Source organism: Artibeus jamaicensis, unplaced genomic scaffold (genome assembly GCF_021234435.1).
Source record: "Artibeus jamaicensis isolate MK-2021 breed Jamaican fruit bat unplaced genomic scaffold, CSHL_Jam_final contig_540, whole genome shotgun sequence".
Taxonomy (NCBI): Eukaryota; Metazoa; Chordata; class Mammalia; order Chiroptera; family Phyllostomidae; genus Artibeus; species Artibeus jamaicensis.
The window spans coordinates 1402245-1426955 of record NW_026521879.1 but is presented as its reverse complement, the minus strand read 5'-3'; the positions used below and the strand labels follow the sequence as shown (position 1 = coordinate 1426955).

The window sequence follows — 24711 nt, the reverse complement described above, 5'->3', positions numbered from 1 at the left end:
CGATGGAGTGCAGAACTTCAGAGTCACAAAGAAAAAGGGAGAAGGCGTTGTGCCTTTCATTTCATTTCCTGGCCTCTGCTCTAAAGTAGGCCTTCTCTGACCCTTAAATTCATGATTCATTTATGTATTCACTCATTGACTAGGTATTCAGTACTATGTGTCAAATACTGTTTTGGCAGTAAGGATGTAGCAGTAAGTGAAATAGAGTCCTTGTTCTTAAAGAGCTTATATTCTGTGTAAAGAGGCAGACAGTACATATACAGGGTAGATTTACAGTTGTTCATATAGGAAATAACATGATAATAAATAAGAATACATGAATAAACTGTGTTTCACATACTCACAACTGCAGACCTACTACTTTTGCCCCAACCTGTGTGTAAATTTGTTCAAGGTCCAAAATCTTAACCTCTTTCTCCTCTTGCTCCCCAACTATTTTTACATCCCCAGCTGTAGCATATTATTTTCCCAATATCTCAAGCTAAAAAAAAAAAAAGAAAGAAAGGAATTCAGCCCAAACTGAACACCTTGCCTACAGATAGGCAGAACTGATTCTGAAGTAACATATCAGCCCCCCTAAATTTTGTCCTGATTCTGATGCTTCGTTTTCCTGTGAAAATGCATCAGCTTAGGGGCTGGAAGACAGGGAAAGAAAACCAACAAGACTCTCATCTCAGACACTCTTGCCCAAGTACTTACGTTCACTGCAACAATTATTTCCTGCTCATCTACTTTGTGGAAACAGCCTGTTAGGATCTGTAGCAATTACAGAAATGGGTAAATCCTCAAGGATATTAAAACATAATTGTTCTGATACTTAATATTCAATGATACTTAATATTCAGTGTTCAATATTCACTTTCTATCTGCCAGATACTTCAAGTGCTTCACATGATTTCATTTAAGCCTCATGTTAGCCTTGTAAGGTAGATGAAACTATATCTAGTTTCAGGTGAGCAAACAAAATCCTAAAGAGGTCAAGAAATGTGCCCCAGTAGTGAGGAAGCAAGTGCTGTTAATCTGACTGCAGAGCTCATGTGCGGAACTATGCTGCCTCCCCAATTTTATTCATTTCCTTGAGCTGCTAGAGCAAAGTACCACAAACTGGGTGGCTTAAAACAACAGAAATGTATTGTCTCACAATTCTGGGGGCAATTGCCAGCAGCACCATGCTCCCTTTGAAAACTGCAAGGAATTCTTCCAAGCCTCTGGGGGATTGCCAGCAATCTTTGGGGTTCTTGACTTGCACGACTCCAGTCTCTGTCTTTATCATCACATGGCAGTCTTCCTGTGTCTCTGTCTTCATGTGGCTGTCTTCTTATAATACCTGTCATATGGGATTGGGGGCCCACTTTGCTCCAGTGTGACCTCATCTTAACTAATTATGTCTACAACAACCATATTTTAGATCACATACTGAGGTACTTAGGGGGGTTAGAATTTCAATGTATACATTCATAACGCCAATGAATGGGGATAGTATGTGGAAATACAGAGGAAATAGAGAAAAGCACAGGTCTTAATCTAATCCAGTTATCATCATCAACGTTATGTGTTACTTTCAGAGATGCCCTTTTCTTTTGTGAGCTTCATTTTCTTCACTTGTAAAATAAAGACCTTGAACTGAATGATCTCTAACTTGTTTCCAGTTCTAACATTCTCATGTTTATTCATTTCTAAGTAATTATAATGAAAAAGAAGTTTTATTAGGCATGTTTAGTATGCATCAACTTATGGAGATTAAGCCTGCCACCATGGAGGAGGTGAAATTCCATAGGCTTCAGAATGCTTTGAGAATAATCAGAAAGGTTACTAGAGGTGTCGACTAGAGCAGACTCGCTGAAGGAGACTTCAGGCAGAGGTAGAGATGTTGGCTTTTGGAGAACAGGGTATTGGGCTGGCTTATGGATTATGAATAAAAGTAGAATGAGAGACAAGGCTGGAAAACAATCTTGGGACATGTTAGTAGGTTTCTACTAACATGTAGAAAGAGATGGGATGGTTTCTGCTCAACTTAGTGGGCACTCAACATTAAAACTACTGAAAGCTCTTCAAGAGCGATATTATAGGAGTTATGCACAGATGGTTTTGAATGTGAATGTAGATTGAGAGATAACCAATTAGACCACTGAACTAGTCTAAGTTGACAACAGTGAGGACACAGTATAGAGATGGTGGAGAAAGATGTTTAAAGACTTTAAAATATTTATTAGTTATTCTCTGGATTCATTTGGGGAGCTAGGGAAAAGCCCATTTTACAGAGCAATACACCCTTGTGCTTAGGTAATACTAAAGTCACTCGGTATGATAAAGGGTGAAAGGCATACCCTGGTCTCAGAGAGAGGTTCAAAGTCAGAGCTAGAAAAGGAACAGCATGTCTAAAGGCAGCATATAAACCATACAGAGGAAATCTAGGAGTGGGCCATAAGCCAGGAAAATGCAACATTCCAGTTGAGTGGGGTTGAAAAAAATGGTTCCAAATAAGGACTGTGAGCAAGGCAAGAATACTGTGGCCTTTACACAACAATGTAAATATGATTAGTACTACTGGACTGTACTTTTTTAAATGGCGAAGAAGTAAATTTTATATTTTGCGTATTTATTTTGATTTAAAATTGTTCAATAGATAATTTTTAAAAAGAATCTGAAAAATGTTCTTGCCTTTGTAACTTGGAGTTGTCCATGCAGATCAGTGACAGGCCTACAGATCTGGCAAGGAGACAGGCTAGACAGACTAGGTGATGGGCAAAGTATGGAGAAAGAGCAATAATTATCAAACATAACTCTAAGTTTTAAAACCTATGCATACAGAGGAATGTGAGAAGGGTAGTGCTACTTATGGAAACAGGTCAAGAAGAGTCGTTGATCTGGGCATGAAAATTTTGAGGGAAAGTTATTTGAGTTTTCAAAGCTCTTCTTATTCCCCAAATAAAAGATAACAATAAAATTAGGGAAGCACATCTGGAGTTTCAGGAGTGAGATGCAAAAATACCTGAAAGGTTATCTGTATATAAAAGGGTAAAAATTAAAAATGTGCAAAGTTGAGATAATCACCAAAAGAAAGTACAAAACAAGACAACACAGGCCCAATAAACTGAAGTCGGGAATGTCTAGTTTTAGCATCAGACCGAGTAAAGGAACACTGAAAGGAGGCTGCCAGGTTTTCCCATTGGTCAGAAAATAATTGTTGTGTCATAGAAATCAAAAGGGGAGTTTCAAGAAAAAGTTGTTGTTCGATAGTGTAAAATTCTTCAAAGAAGAAAAATGTAGATTGAAAATAAATTAATTCAATCTGGTAGCCAAGGAGTCACCAGTTTGGACATTTCAATAGAAAAGACCCAATGAAAAGGGATGGGTAGGGGTGGCCGGAAGTGCACCCAGAGAGAACGAGCTACAGTTTCTCTGAAGGCAAGGACAGAGAAGGAGCATATTGGGTGAGGTGGATTGCCAGGTACACTGAAAGCTTGTTGTTTTATCAGTTACGAACATGTTTATTAGCAGAAGGTATGGTCTAAATATAAAAATGTAATGTTGTCACACTGGTGTGGTTCAGTGGACTGAGAACCAGTCTGCGAAATGAAGGGTTGTCAGTTCAAATCTCAGCTAGGGCACATGCCTGGGTTGTGGGCCACGTCCCCAGTTAGGGGTGTGTGAGAGGCAACCAATCTGTTTCTTTACCAATGTCTACTTCTCATGCATATCAGTGTTACACTCCCTCTCTTCCTTCCCTTCTCTCTAACAATAAATAACATAACATAACATAACATAACATAACATAACATAACATAACATAACATCATAACATATTGTAATATTGTAAATAACAGAGAGTAACTCTGGAATATTGTAACTAAGAGAGAGTAACACCAGAATCAGTCTGTAAAAGGTTGAAAGAGCATGTTCAAGAACACAAGACAAAAGGAAGATTTGGCGAAGAAGGTATGTTAATATTTTGAAATTGCCTCCCAACTGCTCTACCTAGCTTCAATTCTACCCACTCCAGTCCATCCTTCAATGTGTTTCTACAGTGTTCTCTCTACAACATAAAACTATTCATGCACATGTAAACTATTCAATAAATATTTACTTAATGAATGTAGAAAATGAATAAGTAAATTAATAAATGAATGGGATGAGGAGGAGAAAAAGTAGAGTTCTCAGTGAGATAATTACAAACATTTCATTTAAAGAAAGCAGAGCCACTTCCCAAAAGTAAGGGCACATTTTGGCATTTTCTATGGATTTTGGAAAGCAAAATTAGCATAACTACTGTATCAGACACTAGATCATCTTGCCTCACATACCCTTCCAGTGGGTATTGCTCAGGCCATTTATTGTGGTAAGCTATGGAAACTCTTGTACTACCTCAGCTGCCACAGACCTAGGAGCTCTTACGAACAGTTCTGATGGAAAAGGAGGGAGGTTCTGGCCAGTGAGGCTCAGTTGGTTGAAGTGTTGTCCCATAACCAAAAGGTTGCAGGTCTGATTCCTAGTCAGGGCACCTATGATCCCCAATCCATGTGCATACAGAAGCAACTGATAGATACTTCTCTCTAACATCAATGATTCTCTCTAAAAGCAATGAAAATAAAATGTCTTTGGGTGAGGGGGTTATATAGATAGATAGAGAAAGATGAGATAGAGATGAGGATAGAGATGATAGAGATAGAGATAAAGATAGAGAGATAGAGAGAGATAGAGATAGAGTAGAGATAGAGAGATAGGATAGAGTTGAGATAGAGATAGAGATAGGATATAGAGATAGATAGAGACAGAGATAGAGATAGAGATAGAGATAGAGATGGGAGAGGGAGAGGGATTGACAGATATAAAAGGAGGGAGCAGCTCACCTTTGCCCTGGCAGGACTGCACCCCTGAGGCCCTGGCTCCCCAGTGGCTTCCTGGAGACTCCAGGTAACACTATTTGGAAATAGGATGGGGCAAACTCTAGCCAATGAAAGACCAAAGAAAGGGAAAGCCAGAAGAATAATTAATTACTAGCCCTTCTTGCCCACTTACCCCAGTGCCTGTTCTGATACAAAATAGTTTAACACAGCTCTGGAAATGTCTCTCAATAATGCAACCATTTTTGTTTGCTCTCCCTCTTCCTTCTCCCCCCTCCACTGTTGCATTCTAGGATTGTACCATTCAGTAAAGTGTTAGCATTAAGTGTGTGTCTCTTCTTTTATTTCTAGAAAAACTAATCTAAACAAGTAATTTTTAGAAATTTTCAAATATTAAGTATCTTGAAAGATATTTAGCAGCCCATTATTAGAAGCACAAAACAAAAAATAACGTTTGTAGTGAAAACATTCATTAATTTGCATTGGGTTAGTGTTGTGTGCTGGAAAGAGTAGTTGTAAAGAACAGTTATTGAAGGAGAAGGAGGTCAAGAAGAAATGGAGAATGAACAGTCAAGCAACAAAGAAATGGTAATTCTTCTTCTAGATCATCAACAGAACATAATCAGAAACACATGGCTAGAGTAGATACAAACGTATTCCCCAAATAGCAAAGTTTCCACTAGAGGAGAACATATTAGGGAGATTTTCTTCCATTGTTTCTGTTTATAATTTATGTGTTCCTATGTTACAAAATACATATTAAAATGTTAGATTCCATAAAAATAAGTAAATCTAATGAGTGACCTACTTTACTGAAAACAACTGAAATTGTCTCTAGTTTATATATTAAATTGATATAATTTTAAGACACATCAAATTACCAGCCAAAATTCGAACAAGTTATGTTGGGAGAAAACCCAGAAGAAATGACAAAAGTATGTCAGCTTAGCAAGGCTCCTTGGGAAGATAAAATGGAAAAAAGAGTTAAAACTTGGCCAGAAAGAGGGACAGTACTTCCTTACTTTGGAAAGTTGGCATATACTGTGTACCATGATCTCAATCTCTACTGGAAACAGTTCTAAACATTGAACCAGATCCCAACTGTAAAGATGTAAAGGGAACACACCTTTAAATATTCCAACTTCAGAGCCCTCTGTTGCTGGGCCGACTCAGTACAAAAGGTCTTCTCTTAGAAACAACTGAAACCAAAGACTGGAACATACTCATGGCTCCTCCATGAAAATATGAAAACTATGATTCAAGAAATATTCCATGAGATACACTTTGGTTTCTGAAAGTGCATTCCTGCAGACTCTACAGCATTCATTAAATCACTTTTTCAAATGTCCTCTGGCAGAGTCTTTAAGAATTTTTCTCCTTTTGTTAGACTTGTAAATTCAGGTGCAACTTCTCCTTTTTGAGGAGGCAGTTAGTTTAAAGTTTAAATGTTTTGCTTTTTAGGCATTTTTCATGTGTCTTCATATTTCTTTGGGTGTGAATATCTGAAGAGAATCATGACTTTTCCCAGAGAATTGCACATACACACACGCGCAATAATATCTTCCACAAAATGCTTGATTTCAGTAGACACCTTATATACCCAAGTACTTTCTGGAACCCATGAACCTCAGGTCAAATCCACCTATTTTAAGTAACTTTCAAAATCACTTAAAGACGGATGGACCCAGCAAGGGAAAGCCCCAGTGACAAGCATATTCTGGTATGCAAATCAAAGTAAAAACAAACCCAAACTCTATAGACAGAAGCAATGCTTCTTCTATAGAAGTCCTAAAAGCTGTATTTTAGGTCTTCAGGGTCTTAAAGAAAATCTATGTAGCATCTTATCAGTTATTTTAAAATAAAGTTTAATAAGTAGCTTTTTGTGAGAATGATTTATATGTTGACCTCAAAGGCATTTCTTTCTTCACTTAAACTATCAGAAAGAATATTCATCTTTAAAACTAGATTATTATTCAATTCTCTTGTGTGTCATATAACACAAGAATAACTAATTTATACCTGATTTAAACTAACTCCACATCTAACTTCCTTTCTCCCTCTAATTTAAAAAAATGGCTCTCAACCAATGCCTGGCACAAGTTAAGTCAAAAATAGAGAGTTAAGTGGCAAATGTTTGGAAATTCAGTGATCATATCTACTGGATTTCTGGATTGTAACTGTGAGTTTAGAATCTCGCTTATGATTAAAATATTTAAGGCTGTCAACAATTTGAAAAAAGATCATCATGTATTTGTCATTTTTTTGTGAAGAAAATTCTAGACTGAATGTTTTACACAAGCGGCCGATAGGTTTCGGATGGCTTTTAAGTAGCAGGAGATCCAAAGCTCAAATGGAATTTTCTGTGACAGCCTACAAATAACAGTTAACATATGCCTAAGTTACAGGCAAAAGCAGGACTCACGTAAAGTCAAGCAGGGATAAGAAGGGCTGTAAGGTAATGAACAAAAACCTTTTTGTCCAAAATTCTCAGCAAAAATTTTAGCTACTTATAGAGCAAAACCATCTCAACTATTTTAAAAGAAAGTATATTTATTGATACTAGAAACAAACAAGAAGGAACTTTCAAAAGTTAGTTTATACCCATCATAAATTTGAGGTACTCAAAAAAGCACAAAAATTGTAAGAGTTAAGTTAATGCTAGTATAAGTGAACAAAAATGCACATTCTTCAATTACTTTAGAGTATTTAATAACTGATTCACACTTGCAGTTGAAGTTCATTTAGAAATGTTTCTAAGTTATTATCTGCTATTTTTTACATCACATATTTCTTGATTAAAATGCTTCTTGGCATTATTGATAAAATAAGTCATAAAAAGTGTGAATTTCCTTTGTTTTAACCTAATATTATTCTGTAGTTCAGTAAGTTCTAGAGTTGCAGCTTCACAAGTTATTATTAGAAGCTTTGAACTTCTTTTTATTCCGAGCATCAGTCCTGCAGTAGAAACCAGGTAGACGCACCATGTCAGAATGCTGGCCCAGTGGCTTGCCTGAACACCTCTGAATGTCAGTCATCTTGTCTGTAAAATGACACTCAAACCTACCTTATCTATCTCACAGGGTTATAAGTCTGATATGGAATCAATAAGAGTTTTTAAAGCAGGACAGTGCTGTTGCTGGAGGTGTTGGCAATAAAAGTAGAAGTACTGTTGACATTTGACAAGAAGTTCCACTCCAAACAATAACCATGATCATAGGATTTACTGCAGAAATAAGACAGTACTTTATGGATTCCTAAATTATCTTGCTATAATACCTGATGTAGCATAGAAATCATTGACTTTGCTATTATGAATTTTGTCTGTGTGTTTTTTCTTGTTCTCTTTTCAACTAGACTACTTTAAATGTCATCATTTCACTGACAAGCATAAATAGAATGGTATATTAAAACAGAAATTCTGAGTGTTTCTATGTTTTCTTCAACAACTTGACAAGTGAGATTAGTAAAGTTAATTAGCATGTAAGTATGGAACAATCTATATTTTCCTGTTTCTATAAGCAATAAAATACAGTGTGTCAGTTCTTTTGAAGAAACCTATTATATTTTTCTTTTAAATGTTTCAGAAATAAACATTTGCTCTAGAAAAGTGTTCAACAATTAACAATTGATTTAACCTATTGCAAATTGAAGTTTTGGAGTATCTTTGACTCTGAATTGGTCTGGTCACTCATACTGACTGCCCTGAGGAAAGAGACACCGATGTGTATCAAATTTTAGGAATCTTTCATTTATGTTCCTAAACTTTAAATCTTTAGTTCTCTTAGAATATTAATATTTTAGAAAGCATTCATATCACTCCCACCTCTTCCAAACTTTTTCTTTCAGCTGAAATGAAGTGAAATTCTAAAAGATAAAATAATGGCCTGGGCTTTCTGGAAGTCAAGTTGAAGCTAGCATGTGTTTCACTGTCATAAGGTCAGTCTCTGGGCTGTGTGTACCCTGGCTCCCTTTCAGCCCTCATGGAAGTTAATTTTAGTTTTATAGAAAGGACAGAGAGAGGCCACTTTGCAGAAAATGTCAAGGTTAACTGATGACAGTCTTACCTTTCTGATTTCCTGTGCATTACCGGAGAGAAGGAAGCACTGTTTGTCCACAGAGAATCCTTTCTTGCATCTGTTCCCCTGGGTTTCAGTGGGTGTGTTTGGGGCAGCCTCCGGGACAGTACCTGCAAGCTTCTTTGTCCCTAGGGGTGTCAGGGTCTGGTAGAAAAGACAGATTGCCACCACCAAGCCCACCAAAAAAGGCCGGGGGCAAAATCGCCGACGACAGAGGAACACTGGACGACAGACCATGACCAGTTCAGCTTCACTTGGACCCTGTCCACGTTGCCGGAAAAGTCATAGCAGCTATTTTTTGTCAGCATAAAGAATACAGATCTGTCTTCTTTTTCCACAGCTTACATCAAGATTGCTCCATCTCGCTTAAGAACTTTCCGAAGAATCATGCCAAAGAATTGTAGGTCCAAAAAGTCTGGGGCGGTTACTAAGAGCCCTTCCATGGATGACAGTGAAAAGTGTCTTTCCTGGGTTAAGAAAAGAAGAAGATATCAAAATAATAATAGTTGTAACTAATATCCTGAATATACCCCAGGCGACCAAACTGTTGCTTCCGGTAATGCCTTATTTCCACAACATCCTTAAACTCACAGCGAAGACTTTACAGGAAAAGAGAAGACAGCAAACACCCGAGTAAATCCGGAGCCTTAGAGCAGCGTTGAAGAACGCAATAGGTTAAAACCCAAAGCGCCTGTTGCACAGCTGGGCGCAGGCCAGCTTGCCTTAGCAGTTCCTCGTTTTCCTCCGGTTTTAAAAGCAGTCCTGCTTTCCGCCTTTCAAGTTCCTTAACTACTTCCCTTCATTCAGTTTCAAATTGCCACTTTCCTGTAAGCATTTATAGCTTTTAGTATAAAAAGAGGAATGAACGCTTGGAATGGACATGGTTACTGTTAGGATTTTGCTTGTATTTGTTACATTCCGTTTCAAGTTCAAAATTCTGTGTACTTACTCTGTTTTCATCCTTTTCGGCAGAAAAAAGTTTCCGTGGCCCCCTCCCTAATGGACAGTTGATCAGAACCACTCAGAAGGTAACACCCAGCCGTGTGGCTCCAATTCATCTCCTACACACGGACACCCGTGGGGAAACCCAGAGCCCACGCACGCCGCCGCCCTCCCGGTGGGCAGCAGCGCGGGGCACCGCAGCCACACCGGCAAGCGGGCGGGCCAGGGCGGGGCTTCCACGCCCGGGGCTCCTCGGGTCCCCCCGGGGCAGCTGGAGGTGCGGTGAGTTCAGAAGGAGAAAGAAACGGGGGCTCCCGCAGACTGGGAACAGCCTTTCTCCGCACCCCGCTGCCCCGAAATGCATCTGCCTCCCAGAGCTGCAGAATTTTAAATACACACTTGATTTCCGATGCCTTATGTAATTTCTGTTTCCTAACATAACGTTGCAAAAACAAATAGCCCTTCGTCAACTGATGACAGAAGTCGAGGGTGAGATTAAAGAAGACTGTGAATTGGGAGAATAGTGGTCACTCTTATGGGGTCACAACTGCTGTCTAGACCTCAGAACAGCAAGCCTGTTGTATGCACAGAATGACTGGAAGTGACCTTTCTGTTTTAGTACCTAACTCCTATCACAGTTATTATTAGTCCTTTCCTGGACTTTCAAAGTCTAATTGCTGGCACTGCTCTTATAATAGTTGATTGTAACAGGTATTGGGTAACTTTTTTCTCTGCAGAAAAGGGTGCACAGCATGCTTTGTCCAGAATTCAATTCAATCTATTGCTGCCATATAGACCGCCGGCGAAAACACTCCTAGTCTGGCGATTCTGCAAACGCCATCCACTTTTGCTGAGTCAGCTGAGGGAACTTCTGGGGGAAAAGCAATCTGCCTTGTGCATGGTGCTCACCTCTCCCAGCCCTCGCTTTGCGAATTGGTTTAGGCTCATAGCAGTCATTTCCAAAGGCTCTGAATCTAAATAGATTTGTAACCTGTTTCTAACTCAAACTAGTTTTTGTGAGCTGAGGTTCTCCTTTGAGGCCACACCCCCAGAGCGATCCCATCCTTTAGGCAAGCTCCCATTAGCCCTTTAGATTTTGTGAGATGGCGCGCCCCCTAGAGGTGCCCAACTACTGTAGACTGAGAAAGGGCATCTACAGGTAGGAAACAATTTCGATGCCTTCCTTGTAAAACAGCTTAAGTTTTGCAGAATAAATATTCACACTAAATTGAGACTTATCCAAAGTTCTTGCATATATTTCCTCTAGTATGTTTAATATTAATTTATAGTATCAGGGGCCTCAATCTCATGACCAGTGAAGGAGTAGAGAAAAATGAAGTAGCACTTGACTTTAGGAAGCCAATAGAGATTTTAGAAGAAACGACTAAACAGTAGTGTTTTGGAAGGTAGTTTTGGTGGATGCAATGTGATCTGAGACATTATAGGGATTATGACATCTCTAAGTCATAATTGTCTGTGTCAATGAAATTCAGGGTGTGACAGTTATTTACTACATGAAAAGTAGTGGACATGCAGTTTTATTAAGGCAAAAAGGCTGAATAACCAAGAGTTTGAGGAATATAAAGGATCGTTTTTATGCATTGTTAAATAGTTGACTACAGGATACAAAGGAGACAATAAATCAGATGCTATAGTAATATTGCCTTGGGGTTGGGAGAAGAGAAAAACAACAGAGATGATTTTAAAGCTAGACTTCAGATAACAGGAGTCTGAAAGAAAATGGAAAAGTAGTGTTCTAGAAATAATGCTGGCAGATTGAAGAACCCAGTTTCCTATTTTACCACTAGTCCGAGGGAGTGGGAGAGGACAGCATATAAAGGGACGTCTACAGAAGAGAGAAAAAACATAATTAGAGTGGGACAGCAGAAAGAAGAGCAGGGATCAGCCCCAAACGAAGGGAGTCCATAAACAACATTTGATATTCGAATTAACCCAACCTGGGTGTGAATCATGTTGTTTTTTATCAATTGTTTTTTAGCATGCGGCCTATATTACTAATGCCTACTTTGAAGTGCTATTGGGCATGACTACATGAAATATTGTATGGAAAGCACCTAAGCATTCTGGACGCATATGTTGGAAGAAGGCATGCTGAATGTGTGTGTTATATTTTGGATCCTGGGACTGAGCTCAGTCTTATGTGGTGTCAAACACATGAACAGATAATTACCAGCATCATGGGGTTCTTGGGACACAGAAGCACCAAAGGCAAGCATGTGCACTTAGTGTAGATCTCTCCCCATTACTCTGTGAGATGGAAGTGGGTGGCAGATGCTAGTTTGGAAGGGTGAGAGAAAGGGTAGGATGGGAATGAGTTGTAAGTGGAGACTACAGGTGGGAGGGATTTATGCCCGTGCAGTAAGGGAAGCATGTGTTAGAGAATGAGGCATCAGAGGAGGGAGGAATGAAGAAAAGGATGGTTCAGTGTGCGGAGTAGGAGGATAAATATGCAGAACTATGAGCCTGTGGATTCTGGCTGTGTTTCAGAGTGAATATTTTTGTGTGATGGTTTCATGAAGTAGCCCTTCCACTAAATCATTTTGGTATCCAAGGGCTGTTATGTAAGGAGCGTTAACTTGGGACAAGAGAGTAACAGATTTCTCCAACACAAAATATACCCTTTTATAACGCGTTTCAGTTTATCTTTTAGTATGGAGTGGTGATGAAGGGAGCAGATTTATTTAATAATTATTGTTTGTAGAAGGCACTTTATTTTACCATTTAAACTACAGCAGTAAAAATATCCATAATAGACAAGATTCCCGTGTGGGATCAGGAACTTTGGGAAAGTAACTTACTTCTTTGAATATCAGCTTCCTCATAAAATACTCCCTCTGAGTAGCATCTTCAGTGATCACTAGACCTCAAAGGGCACCTGAGACTTCTAAGTTATCCTTCTAAGGATGCATTTTGACATGGATTTCCTCTCTCTTACAACCTGGAAGGAAGGTGAAATCTTCAGATTCTGGGCCCTCTGGTTTCCTACAGGGGAAGCTATTCCCTTTCAAGAGGCTCTTGACCATGGTGATGTGAATTACATCCTGGCAGCGCTGTCAATGATACATGGGCACTCATCCTCCAGCACTTCTTCCCTGGACTTCATGTAATGCTGGCTTTGGAACTTCCTCTTTTGGCTTTGAACATAAGATGATGTTTTCAGATCATGAATCATGTATTTAAATCTCTACCATGCCAAAACATTGTCCTAGGCACTGTGAACAATGGAAAACATATGACACGTATTGTAAATTACTAAAATATAATAAACACACTGATAAATTGGTCAAGGTAGAAGAAATTCTGTAACAACCTCAAAACCTTAGTGGCTTGATATAATAAAAGCACTCATAATTTTCCAGGGATTGTCAGTTTCCATTAAGACATTTGGTACCCAGGGTCCTTCCACCTGGGGGTTTTCCTTCCACACCCTAGAATCTTGCTCACCCACTGGGGTCCTCCTAATACCACAGGTGGATGAAGAATGAGAGAAGGGCATGCAGATGGTGTAGGAGCTCTTTTGAGGCCAAGCTTCAAATTGTCATATATTCTTTGGCCCACCTTCTATGGGCCAGAGCCCAGTAAACATGGACCCACCTAAGTGAAAGTGAGCTAGGAAATGAAGTTTTAGCTACATGTGTGCCCAAGAGGAAAAGGAAACAAGGTCAATAAACACATAGCTAGTTGTTCCAGCCACAACTAAGGTGGGAGTAAATGCCATGGAGACCCCAAATAGAGAAATCACATCTTTTTGAAAGCGACAAGGAAAGTGGTCATTTCTTAAGCAGGCCCTCGAGTGTCACAAAGATTTCAATGACTTCAGAAGGGCAAATACAGGTTGAACATCTTAGTGGAAGACCACTGAGGATAAAGCTGGAAAGTTGAGTTCAGGTCAAGGATGGCTGTATTTCTAAACTTATGAGTGTATTTAGCCTTTGTCTGGAGACAGTATGAATCCAAAAATAAAAAAATGTCTTTCCCAGAATATGTATTAATGAAGATATCATTGACAGTTGTCAGGATATAGGTTGGCCTTTATTTACAATTACCCAAGAATGCTGTTATATTACCATTAACTTTAATGGTAAACTCAGAGCAAAATCTTTTGTTTTTTAGATAGAATAAGGACAACATGACTCAAGTTCATGTAGTTACTGTCAATGGTGCAAAATACACATGATTTAATAGAAAATTCTATGTGCAGTGTTAAATTCTTGCCTTTGGGCCCTCACTGTCCCTCGGGAGGAAAATGCTATGATCAGTCACAATTATGCCTTATCCCATAAAGTTATGTAGACACAGAGTGTTGGTTTAGATCAGGTTTAGGATCATGCATCTTTTCATCTGTATTTACGGCTTTACACTTGCCTTTTATTATAATGACATACCAGAAGTTCAGTCTACAGTCAGGCCATGCCTGGTTCTTTCTATGATAGAGAATGAACAGAAATCCTCAAACAGTCCTGCAATTTTTAATGCAGTCAACATTTAAATTTGCTTAATTTTCTTTCGACCCAGTTACATTGCCTCTCTCCAAATCATTTCACTTATGTAAAGTCACTTTTGTATATAAATCTATGGGTTTCAATAGACCCCTGAACCTTTCATGGAGGTTCAGTCAAGATTTCTCTCTTCCTTTCCAGTGCTTCAAAAGCCACTGAAGGCTATCTCCTGACAGGAGGATTCAGCAGTGGTCTAGGCAACCATGTCAAAGGATGAAGGAGTCCCCTCGGGCACAGCATTTGTTCAATTTACACATGGAAACAAGATGCTGTGGGGCAAAACTTCATTTTTCTACTACCCTTGCTTTGTTCAATGTTTATTTATTTAAACAGACAATTCTACAGTCTCTTCACATATCTCGATGAACAACCGTCCAGATAGACCAAACTGAATGCTTTTCATTTTGAACTGTCCATAAGACCAGTACTTCCCAGCACACAAATCACCTTGAGGTACCATACACAATACTAGGCACTGCCTTTTTAAATGTGACGTACAGTAAGTCCTTACTTAATGCCATCAATAGGTTCTGGGGAACTGCGACTTTAAGGAAAACAACACATCAGACCAATTTTACCATAGGCTACTTGATATAAATAAGAGGTAAGTTCCTACAGCATATTTCTGGTTACAGAAACATCACCAAACTTCTAAATAAAGACCCCAAACAGTTCTAATATTAAACATCAAAATAAATGTGAACTATACATACATTTAAGAAAGATTAATAAAAGCATGTACAGTAACCATTTTCCAACTCACAGATTCCAGAACCTACCCCAGCAGCTCAGGGCACACAAGACAGGAACCCGCCCGCCCTGGACTGGAAACCTGCAGAGCAGGGCCACTCACACACCCACACTTGTTCAGACTGGGACAATGTAGACAGGCCAGCTCATCTCACATGCACATCTTTGGGCTGTGGGAGGAAACTGAGAGTCCCTGAAGAAAACCCACACAGACATAAGGAGAATGTGCAGACTCCACACAGACAGTGGCCAGATGAAGAATTAATTTTATTTTTCTCATCAATGTTAAGAACCAAATGACATTGAACAAAATGATGCTATTCAAGGACCTGCTGCACTAGTGACCTTGCTTATTGTCTGTAAACTCTCTTTATAAGCATTTTGAACTTGCTTGCATCAGTACCAAAATTACATTTATCAGACTCTGTACTGTATTTTAGTTACTAGTATACTTATATCTTTACAGTAGAGACGGCTATATGACAGAAACTACTTTACTCAACTCGGTATTCTTGTGGCTTCTAGCAGTGTCTTCACTTATGTGATTGAACAATTCTTATTTGTTTGAGGACTACATGTCATAAACCCAAATACTTTCCATATTATACAGATTCTTCCCAAAAGAAGTATTTCATATCTTGGTAACCTTGAACCCAGTGGGGCAGTTCTGCCCCCCAGAACACATCTGGCAGTGTCTAGACAGTTTCAGTTGTCACACTTGAGGCTGAAGGTGCTACTGATATCTAGTGCGCAGGTCCAAGGGAAGCAACTCCCCCATGGAGAATAATTTGGCATGAAATGCCCATAGTACTGAGGTTGGGAAACTGAAATTTAACCAAAGGAATTGTTGCACAATTTTTGTATGTGGGTAAGATTGTTACTTAAATTAGAATAGTGAGCACTTGAACAGTTTGTGGCAATGACATTGGGATTTTAACCCCTTCCTTAATGTGTAATTATAACGCTCCTCAAAACAAAGGCAACTTCATGCATATAATCTCCTTTAAGTCTCTCAAATTTGCTTTTAAGAGTTGCATCCTCTAAAGGACAATATATACATATATCTAAATATATTTATATGTATACTCATACACCTAACACCCACATATACATTTACACACACATTCTAAAAGATAAATAGATGATAAACTACTTTCTTTAAGCAGTGAACACACAGCTGGAATGACGAATGTTTAACCCAATGAATTATGTTTCACTTTCCTTAGGACGGTTTTACCTTGGCACAAAGCCAGAATTTCTAAGTTTTTATTAATCAATATATAAAATGAACAAATTTAGCTTTCTTGTCATACCATAGTATCAAATTATGTTCTTTTACTGACTTATAAACTCCATTTGTTTTCTCTGTAGACCTGCAATATTCCAGGAACAATAATACATTTTTTATAAAGCTTATTGATTTGAGAGAGAGAGGAAGGGAGAGAGAGAAAAGAAATATCTATTTGTTCCACTTACTGATGCATTCATCGGTTGCTTCTTTTATGTGCCCTGACTGGGGATCAAACCTACAACCTTAGTGTATCAAGAGGACATTGGAACCAACTGAGCTGCCTGGCCAGGTAAAAATCGTCTCAGCAAAGCCACGTAATTTAACTTGTTTCTTTCTTTTATAAATGCAATCAAAATTCAGTCAGCCATTTTTATTTTCAGAAAAAGTTATTTTGAAATTGTTAAAGATTCAACTTTGTTTCCTAAAAAGAATTAATGTGTGTGTTGGGGGTGGAAGGTAGAGAGATTTGGTCTTATTACTCTAATGAAGGCTGGCACTCATTCAGCTAATCTGGTCGACAAGGGAATACTCTTTGCGTGGTTCTTTAATGACATGTATACCACACAGAGTCAAAAGACTGCTTCTGCATCTAAACCATGTGATCTCTGATACATAAGCTTAATTTTTGGTTTTCAACAAGATCACTGGACTTTTTTTAAACATTTATAAATGAAAAACACTAGTAAAGCAAAAACATTTTTTGGCACCCTTGGGAAACCCAATCAAGAAAACAGTCATCTGTCGTATTAAAGATAAATACATAAATGCTTCAAGGATACAAACATAAATTTTGATAAATTCTAATGAGACACACTGGGGAAGTCATAGTAAAACTTTAGTTATTAGTAAAGTCATTCTAATGAACTCACTCACGTTTATGTTCAGAGTAACTTAGAAATATTTCTGGCTGCCTCCTTGTATTCCATATGATCCAGAAAGCTTAGTACCTATTACAATTGTTTTTATTTTCAACATAGAGAGTCTCTCTACTGGGGTAGATTCAACAATGAAAAAAGAATAAAAATGTGACCATTGCTTTTCCCTACATGTTAAACTTGTGAATGTTTTTAATTAGTTCATTATTAGAGACTAGCAACTGTATACTTTCCTAAGGAAAACTATTCTTATTCATTAACCTAGGCCATTGGAAATGGGGAATGATAAGCAACACACACACAAGCATTCCTTATCTCCACTTCCCACATCGGCTTCTGAACTTAACAATTCATAAGCAGCAGAAAAATGAATATTATAGTCTCTATTACCATCAGTAAAAAGTGGCTCTGAATTCATTAAAAACTTAAATCATATGGCTCTGAGGAATTTATTAAGAAATTAAATTTCTTTCAAGTAAACCTTTAAAAATATCGAAGTCCCTTTATTAGTTAAAATACTGACTCAGCAAGTATACATGACTTACTACCTTAAAATGAAAATGGCCAGAGGGGGCATACTTCTCTCTTCTGTCAAACTTTGATTAAGATAACAACAAAAGTCCTAAAGTCAGTTCATCACTTTAAACTTTTTTTCTCTGCAGCAGAACCAAATCATGAATATTATGATCCTGGGTCAGAAATTGCTATCTGAGTAATTATGATTTTTTCATCTACGTAGGGAAATCTAAAAATCTCGACTAGCAATTCTAATTTGTAGCCTTTCAAAAACTGCGATAAAAGATTCACCTTATATTTAGAATTTTTAAAAAATATTTTATTTATTTATTTTTAGAGAGAGGGGAAGGGAAGGAGAAAGAGTGGGAGAGAAACATCAATGTGTGGTTGCCTCTCATGTGTCCCCTACTGGGGACCTGGTCTGCAACCCAGGCGTGTGCCCTGACTGGGAATCCAACCAGCAACCCTTTGCTTCACAGGCCCGTGCTCAATCCACTGAGCTACACCAGCCAGGGCTAAATTTAGAATTTTTAAAAACAATTTCCAAGTAACTTTCCAACTAACTTTATCATCCTATTTATAATCTTAATAAAAATGCTCTGATTTTATTAAATTGTTAAAATAACAATACTAATGTATTTAACTGACAGTGTATAAAGGTCACCACTATTTACATTAGCGATTCCATGGCACAGGGTAATATGTGCATGAACAGACTCTTGCTCTGCGCTTCTGGCTTCATTCATAGACTCATCTCCGCACCCCAAATACAGAGATGTGTACCCACTCATTCCTGGCTACTTTTACGTTCCCCGAATGTATGTGGCTCTTGAACAATCTCTTCTGCCTTGCAAACCTTCCCTACTTATCTGTCTTTAGGCATCATCAGTTCAAATGGAACCTGTCAGGTCCCCCAGTGTTCCCAGAATGCTTTGTATTCCCATATATTATAGCATGTGTTAAATACTGCCATTGTTTGTTAACACAATTAACACTGTCTGTCCTTCACACTTCCCACAGGAACACACACACGCACCCCACTTCTTTTCTGTATTCTCAACACTCAGGTGTTTGTAAAATTATAAACATTTTTAGGGCACTTTTTCTTTCAAAGCCCATCTGTTGAAAGATTTCATTTTAAATATGTGAGAGTTTAATGTCTACATTCTGTAATATCTACACATTCACAGAATATCTTATCCTTTCCAACCCAAGTATACTAGACATTTATTTTTTCTAATACTGAAATAGTTAATTAATTAGATCAAGACCACTTAAGAGGTCTAGGAAAAAAGGACACTAACGTTGTACAAGCCTAAGATTATTAAAAATCTAAAAGATGTTGAATTTGCTTTAAAGGAGAGTAAAAACTTAACTGCCCTTAAAAAGAATAATTGTATGTTTATCAAACACTCAGCTTCACTTAGGCATTTATTTAAGCCATTTATTGCTTCCAGTGTGTCACCATGAACATTTTAATATACACTTCACAGCAGTAAGGCCTCAATCTGCACCACCTAAAAACTGTGAGCCCACATTTGTACTTTTTTGTGTGTGTGCCACCAATTGTTACAAGAGTTTTGTACAACAGAGATTTGGAATGTGTATTTTATAATACCAAAAATGCTCATTATACCCCTTGGTGTAAATGTCACAGAGAATGTTAATAGCTGGCCACTTTTTTTTTTCCCCTTTGATGAGGTAGTTCCATGTCTGGCTATATGAGATAGTAATATCTCATACCTATTACTAAATAATTGCCCAAAGTGTGGGTTTACTTTTTTATACATGCTTTATAAAATATTCAGTGTTTGAGTTTAAGATTTGTTAAACTGTTTCTGAATGATTTGATATGTAGTGGAATTCACACACTGAAAAAGGCTACAGCAGCTGAAAATAGGGATGTTCCTGACTCTGACAAGGAACTTTCTTTTAAAATAAGGCTGTATATAAGGCTTTTTCCTTTGACCAATTCCTATAATAACAAATAAGTTTGGAAAAAATCATTCTATATCATTATAACATGAAACAATATCACTAAGTATTTCCAGGCAACATGCTGATAAGCTGAATACTACATTATATATTACTTTTTAAAGGTTTATAAAATCTTCACAAAAATAGAGTACCATGAAATCATGACACTATGAAATCATGAGTACCCACGAATGCACCTAATGTAGCTTTATGGGTTGTCCAGTTATCAAATCAGACTGCAGCATCTCAGAACTGCGGGATGGGGAAGCCGGAAGGGACCTCTGAATCCCCTAACCCATAACCTTTGGGTAGCATTGCATAGACTTCACAGTTTTCTGAATAAGTTCCAAGAGGTTCATAAGTGGTTTTCATTAAACAAAAATCTGATGGACCCAGTAAGTTCGGCTAAAAAAATAACAATAATGTAAGTATTTTTAAAGCTTTAAGGATTTTTCTACCAACCAGACTTGACAGTATGCAAAATTTGTCATTTAAATAGCACCTGTAGAATAAAACCTTAGAAGTGCTTCAGAGACTTCCTACAGCTAGCATCACCCTGGTTTAATAAGGCCCAGAGTGATTCAAAATTTGAATTAATTGTCATATCAATATATTGTAAAATAAAAAGTAGAACTAAATTTTAAGCTCCAATCCAGGGGGTCTCTTTATTTAAATTGGCCACACTGCCTCAAGTCAAAACATCTATAACCATTATTTTCATTCTATCTGTTGTAATTAGACTTCTTTCATGTCCTTCCAATAGAAGGAAAAGTCCAGGAATGCTCTAAAAAAATATATTTGCATTTCAAATTTACTTTAAAAATGTCTTTCCCTTACTTTCCCATCACCAATTTCAAGCATATGAAAGAAATAACAGATTACACAGCTTTCTGTGTCCTGGGTCTCACTCTGTCCCTTTCTACATTATGAAAATCAGATCTAATTGGAATTAAGAAATTTTGAATATTAAATGTGTAAATTATAAATACAAGTAATTTTTAAAAACTTTATTTTAACACCTAATACAGTTCCAATTTTAAGTATTACTTGCACAAAAAAATAAACACATTTGGTATAAAAATGTATCACTTTAACACCCTCTCCCCTTCAGCCCCTCCCATCCCACCCCCATGAACTGCACTCTGTCTGGATGCAGAAACATATAAAGACTAATGGCACAGAAGAGTTTTCACCTACAGGAGTTTCTGTTAAAGTGCCCAGGTACTCTAGAGGACACCAGCTCACTTTACCACACCAACCATCTCCTTCAGCCTGCTGAATGTAGTTTCACAAAGAAACAAAGCTTATTATAAAGGCATTTAAAAAACCATTATCTTAAATTCTTCTTAGAAGCACTAACTTTCTTTTTGCAACCATTTATATACAGTGTTACATAACAGCTCTGGAATACAGTACATGCAGCAGAACATACCTGTTAAATATAAAATACTTTTCTTAAAATCTTCATCGTTGGAATTCTTTGAAGTCTAAATTATAGAATGCCCATTACTTTGAGAAAATGGCTGAGGATTACAAATATCTGCATATGTTGGCCACTGAAATAATCCAAGGCTAACTGGAATAATATTCATAGCACACCAGGAGTGCATAAATAATTTACTTACATTATTAAAATACAACCCATAAAATTCAAATTCAAGATCTTACAGGATTGTCTATGTAAATCCTTTAAGTGGTTGCCTAGAAATGCATTGTTTCTTTTTTCTCTTTTCTTCTTTAAAGTCCTATATAAAATGTTTAGCCGAAGTTTTTCCTTTCTCTCGTGAAGCGAGCCCCTCTATTTGTGCCGGCTGCCCCTTCTCTTCATTGCGGCGGTACACTGTGGACAGTACCATTTTCCTTTTGGTGCTTCTGTCAGTCCAACACACCCATAGTGGAACCATTCTATAGGGCACTGGAAAGTAAAATTGCAAAGTAATCATTTTTAGTACCTCTACAGATTTGGGAGTCTGTTATATTATGCCCAGTAGAATGAGTATTGGTTAGATTAATGGGAAAAATGTTTAGATCTAGGAGATGATATACAAATCACATGGTCCAACTGATAAGCTTCAGAGAAAAGGAGATGGAGGCACAGAACAATTATGTATCTTTGTTAACTCTAAGATTGATGTAATCCTAAATAATGAACTAAAATTTACTAATTTTACTTCCAAAATTACCTGGAGAATAATTTCATTTTCACTAAAATTATTTGGAGAGTAAGTTGATACCAACTTTAAAAAAAGATTTTATATGTTTATTTTTAAAGAGAGGAGAAGGGAAGGAGAAAGAGAGGGAGACAAACACCGATCAGCTGCCTCTCCTGCACCCCCTACTGGGGACCTGGCCCACAACCTGGGCAGTGCCCTACTTGGGAATCAAACAGGCACCTTTTTAATTTTCAGGCAGGCACTCAATCCACTGAGTCACACCAGCTAGGGTGATACCAACTTTCAAAGAAGTGAGATGGGTCTCTTACATACAAAGAAAATGTATTTTAAAGATCTTATTTAAAATTCAGCCTTACTCTTTCCCACACAGACTGGAATAAGATACTTGTAATAAAAGACATAAAGGAATGCCCTGGGTTTCCTTCTGTATCCATTGCTAGACATGAAGAGGAAAGACACTATACTCTGCAATACATTAAGCAGTTCTATGCTTCCACAGAAAATCTCAGCATTCAGAAGGGTGTACCTGAGAGAGATCAGAGTATGATAGGATATTCATAAAAATATCATTTGTCATTTTCACTAACTGTCTAGAAGACAGTTTCCAATGCTGTTCTTGAAACATGTGGGCAACACTGTTTTTGCAATAATCACAAACAGCCCACAAGGAATTCTAAAAAAAAGAGGTGGACAGAGGGTATTTCTCTATGTGAACATGCTATTGGGATCCTGTCAGGTCAGAAGAAGCCCAAATTTTAATGTACCAAGCTAATCCTGCTGATCCTCATATTGTTTAAAAATTTAAATCTCTTAGTATTAACCTTAAGATTCTGACCTTACTGAGTAGGATTTCTATAAAATTCAGAGTTATCACCTCCTCTGGAGTAAAAGATGGATGAAAGAACCATGTGAAAGTAAGGAGGGAGTGAAAATTCCTAAGCCACACATTCTCAGCATTCAATAAAAGCACACATCTAGAGCCCTGGCTGGTGTAGCTCAGTGGATTGAGCACGGGCCTGTGAACCAGAGTATCACGCGGTTCGATTCCCAGTCAGGGCACATGCCTGGGTTGCAGGCCAGGTCCCAGCAGGGGACCCACAAGATGCAACCATACATTGATATTCTCTTCCTCTCTCCTTCCCTTCCCCTCTGAAGATAAATAAATAATATCTTTTAAAAAAAAGCACACATCTAACAAAAATTAAGCTTCAAAAAAAAGAGCAATGTCAAATATCCTTTAATTTTTATATCAGAAGTGGCTCCAGTTAGATCCTCACCATTCCCACACTTCACCTGAGCATCATACTTCCTGAAAGAATATATTGTTTAGAAGTCTAATTCTTCACTGTGGTAAGTGAACTGGATTCTAGTAAACACAACATTCTTCAGCAAAGGGGAAGGGTGTGTTTTAATTTTCATACAACATAACACCTTTTTGGGAAATATAATCTGCATAAAACCCTAAAATTAGTTTTAAAAGTTACAACAGGGAACATATTAAGGGACACTATTCTATTTTGGAGAGGAAAATTCTTCTGCATAACTGTTTTCCTAGACTGAAAGACACAGTAAACATATTCAAGTTACTAACATGTGATGTTTTTCATTCCTAAAGAGAAAAATTTAATACTTACATCTTGGTTATCACAGCCCACCATCTCACCATAGGATACCTAGTTAAAAAATTTTAAATATTCTTATTATGACTATACAACAAGCACCGACATGCAAATTGCTTATAATACTGTTAAAAAATACAGAAATATACCAAATATACAACTGTACTAAGAAACACAGTATATAAAGATTTATACAGTTTATATATCTTTTCTAAATGACTTTACAGGGCCACAGGGGGAGATACACAGAAATTATACCCTCTTTCAAAGTCTGAAAGAACTTGCTCTGTAAATTAACTTTGTGGGTGGTTCCTTATGTAAAGATTTCAAGTTTCTTCTTTGGTTACTTACCTACTTAAGTCTCTAATTTTTTCTTGGGTCATGTTAGGTCATTTATATTTTAACAGTCAATACTCCATTTAAACTTCTAAACATATTACCTTATATGTATATTATCTTGTATACATATATCCTTCCTCATTATCTTTTTGCTATTTATTACTAGCACTTTATAATACAACTTCCTAATTCCTAAATTCACTGGAGTTCTCAACGGACTGAATAATTTTCCAGAAAGGATTAAATAGATGGCATACTTTCTATTCTATGCACACAAATAACTTCTCTGGATAACAGTTTTTTGGAGGGCACTCAGATTTCTCCCTCAAAGTTCTATATACTAATTCAACAAAGTCTAGATTTTAGTGTTATGGAGGGAAACCGTGGGTGACTCTGATTTTATTCTTTTGTAAGAGGTATTGCCAAGGTAATACCTTTACAAACCTTTATTGCCAAGGTATTTACTGGATTTTCTTCCTTTCTTAACCTAGGAATGGAATCAATCAGCACCTTGATCTTAGACTACCCAGCCTCCAGAAATGTGAGAAAACAAATTTCTGTGCTTTAAACCACCCAGTCCGTGGTATGGTATCATGGCAACATGAGCAGACTACAATAATACACACTTGGAGTATGCAGTAGTGGTGCATCCAAATGTTTAGTTACACGTCATATCTGAGGGCTGAGATTATGGTTGACTTACATATTGCTTTTTACTCTTTGTATTTACGACAAACATCATTTTTATAAGAAACAGGAAAAAAGTATACAAAAAAAGGAGGGCTAGT

The 24711-nt window shown here is 37.5% G+C and overlaps 2 protein-coding genes across 6 annotated transcripts in view; both read right to left on the bottom strand.

Moving 5' to 3' along the window:
• Nucleotides 1–10413, bottom strand: part of CPED1 (cadherin like and PC-esterase domain containing 1) — a 296506-nt gene extending 286093 nt beyond the window's left edge. The window contains exons 1-2 of one of the 4 annotated variants that reach the window (XM_053669962.1): nucleotides 9870–10413; nucleotides 8909–9387 (exon numbers count right to left, since the gene is read on the bottom strand). In XM_053669962.1, coding sequence (XP_053525937.1) covers nucleotides 8909–9157 — 249 coding nt within the window. In that variant the 5' untranslated portion in view covers nucleotides 9158–9387; nucleotides 9870–10413. Of the gene's footprint in view, nucleotides 1–8908; nucleotides 9388–9511; nucleotides 9726–9869 lie in introns of those variants that run through there. The other 3 variants (XM_037139671.2, XM_053669963.1, XM_053669964.1) reach the window with 3 other exon arrangements.
• A 4965-nt stretch (nucleotides 10414–15378) lies between these two features.
• ING3 (inhibitor of growth family member 3) overlaps nucleotides 15379–24711 on the bottom strand; it is a 30310-nt gene continuing 20977 nt past the window's right edge. For both annotated transcript variants that reach the window (XM_037139673.2, XM_037139674.2), the window contains 2 exons: nucleotides 23600–23638; nucleotides 15379–21706 (listed from right to left, as the gene is read on the bottom strand). In XM_037139673.2, coding sequence (XP_036995568.1) covers nucleotides 21590–21706; nucleotides 23600–23638 — 156 coding nt within the window. In that variant the 3' untranslated portion in view covers nucleotides 15379–21589. The remainder of the gene's footprint in view (nucleotides 21707–23599; nucleotides 23639–24711) is intronic.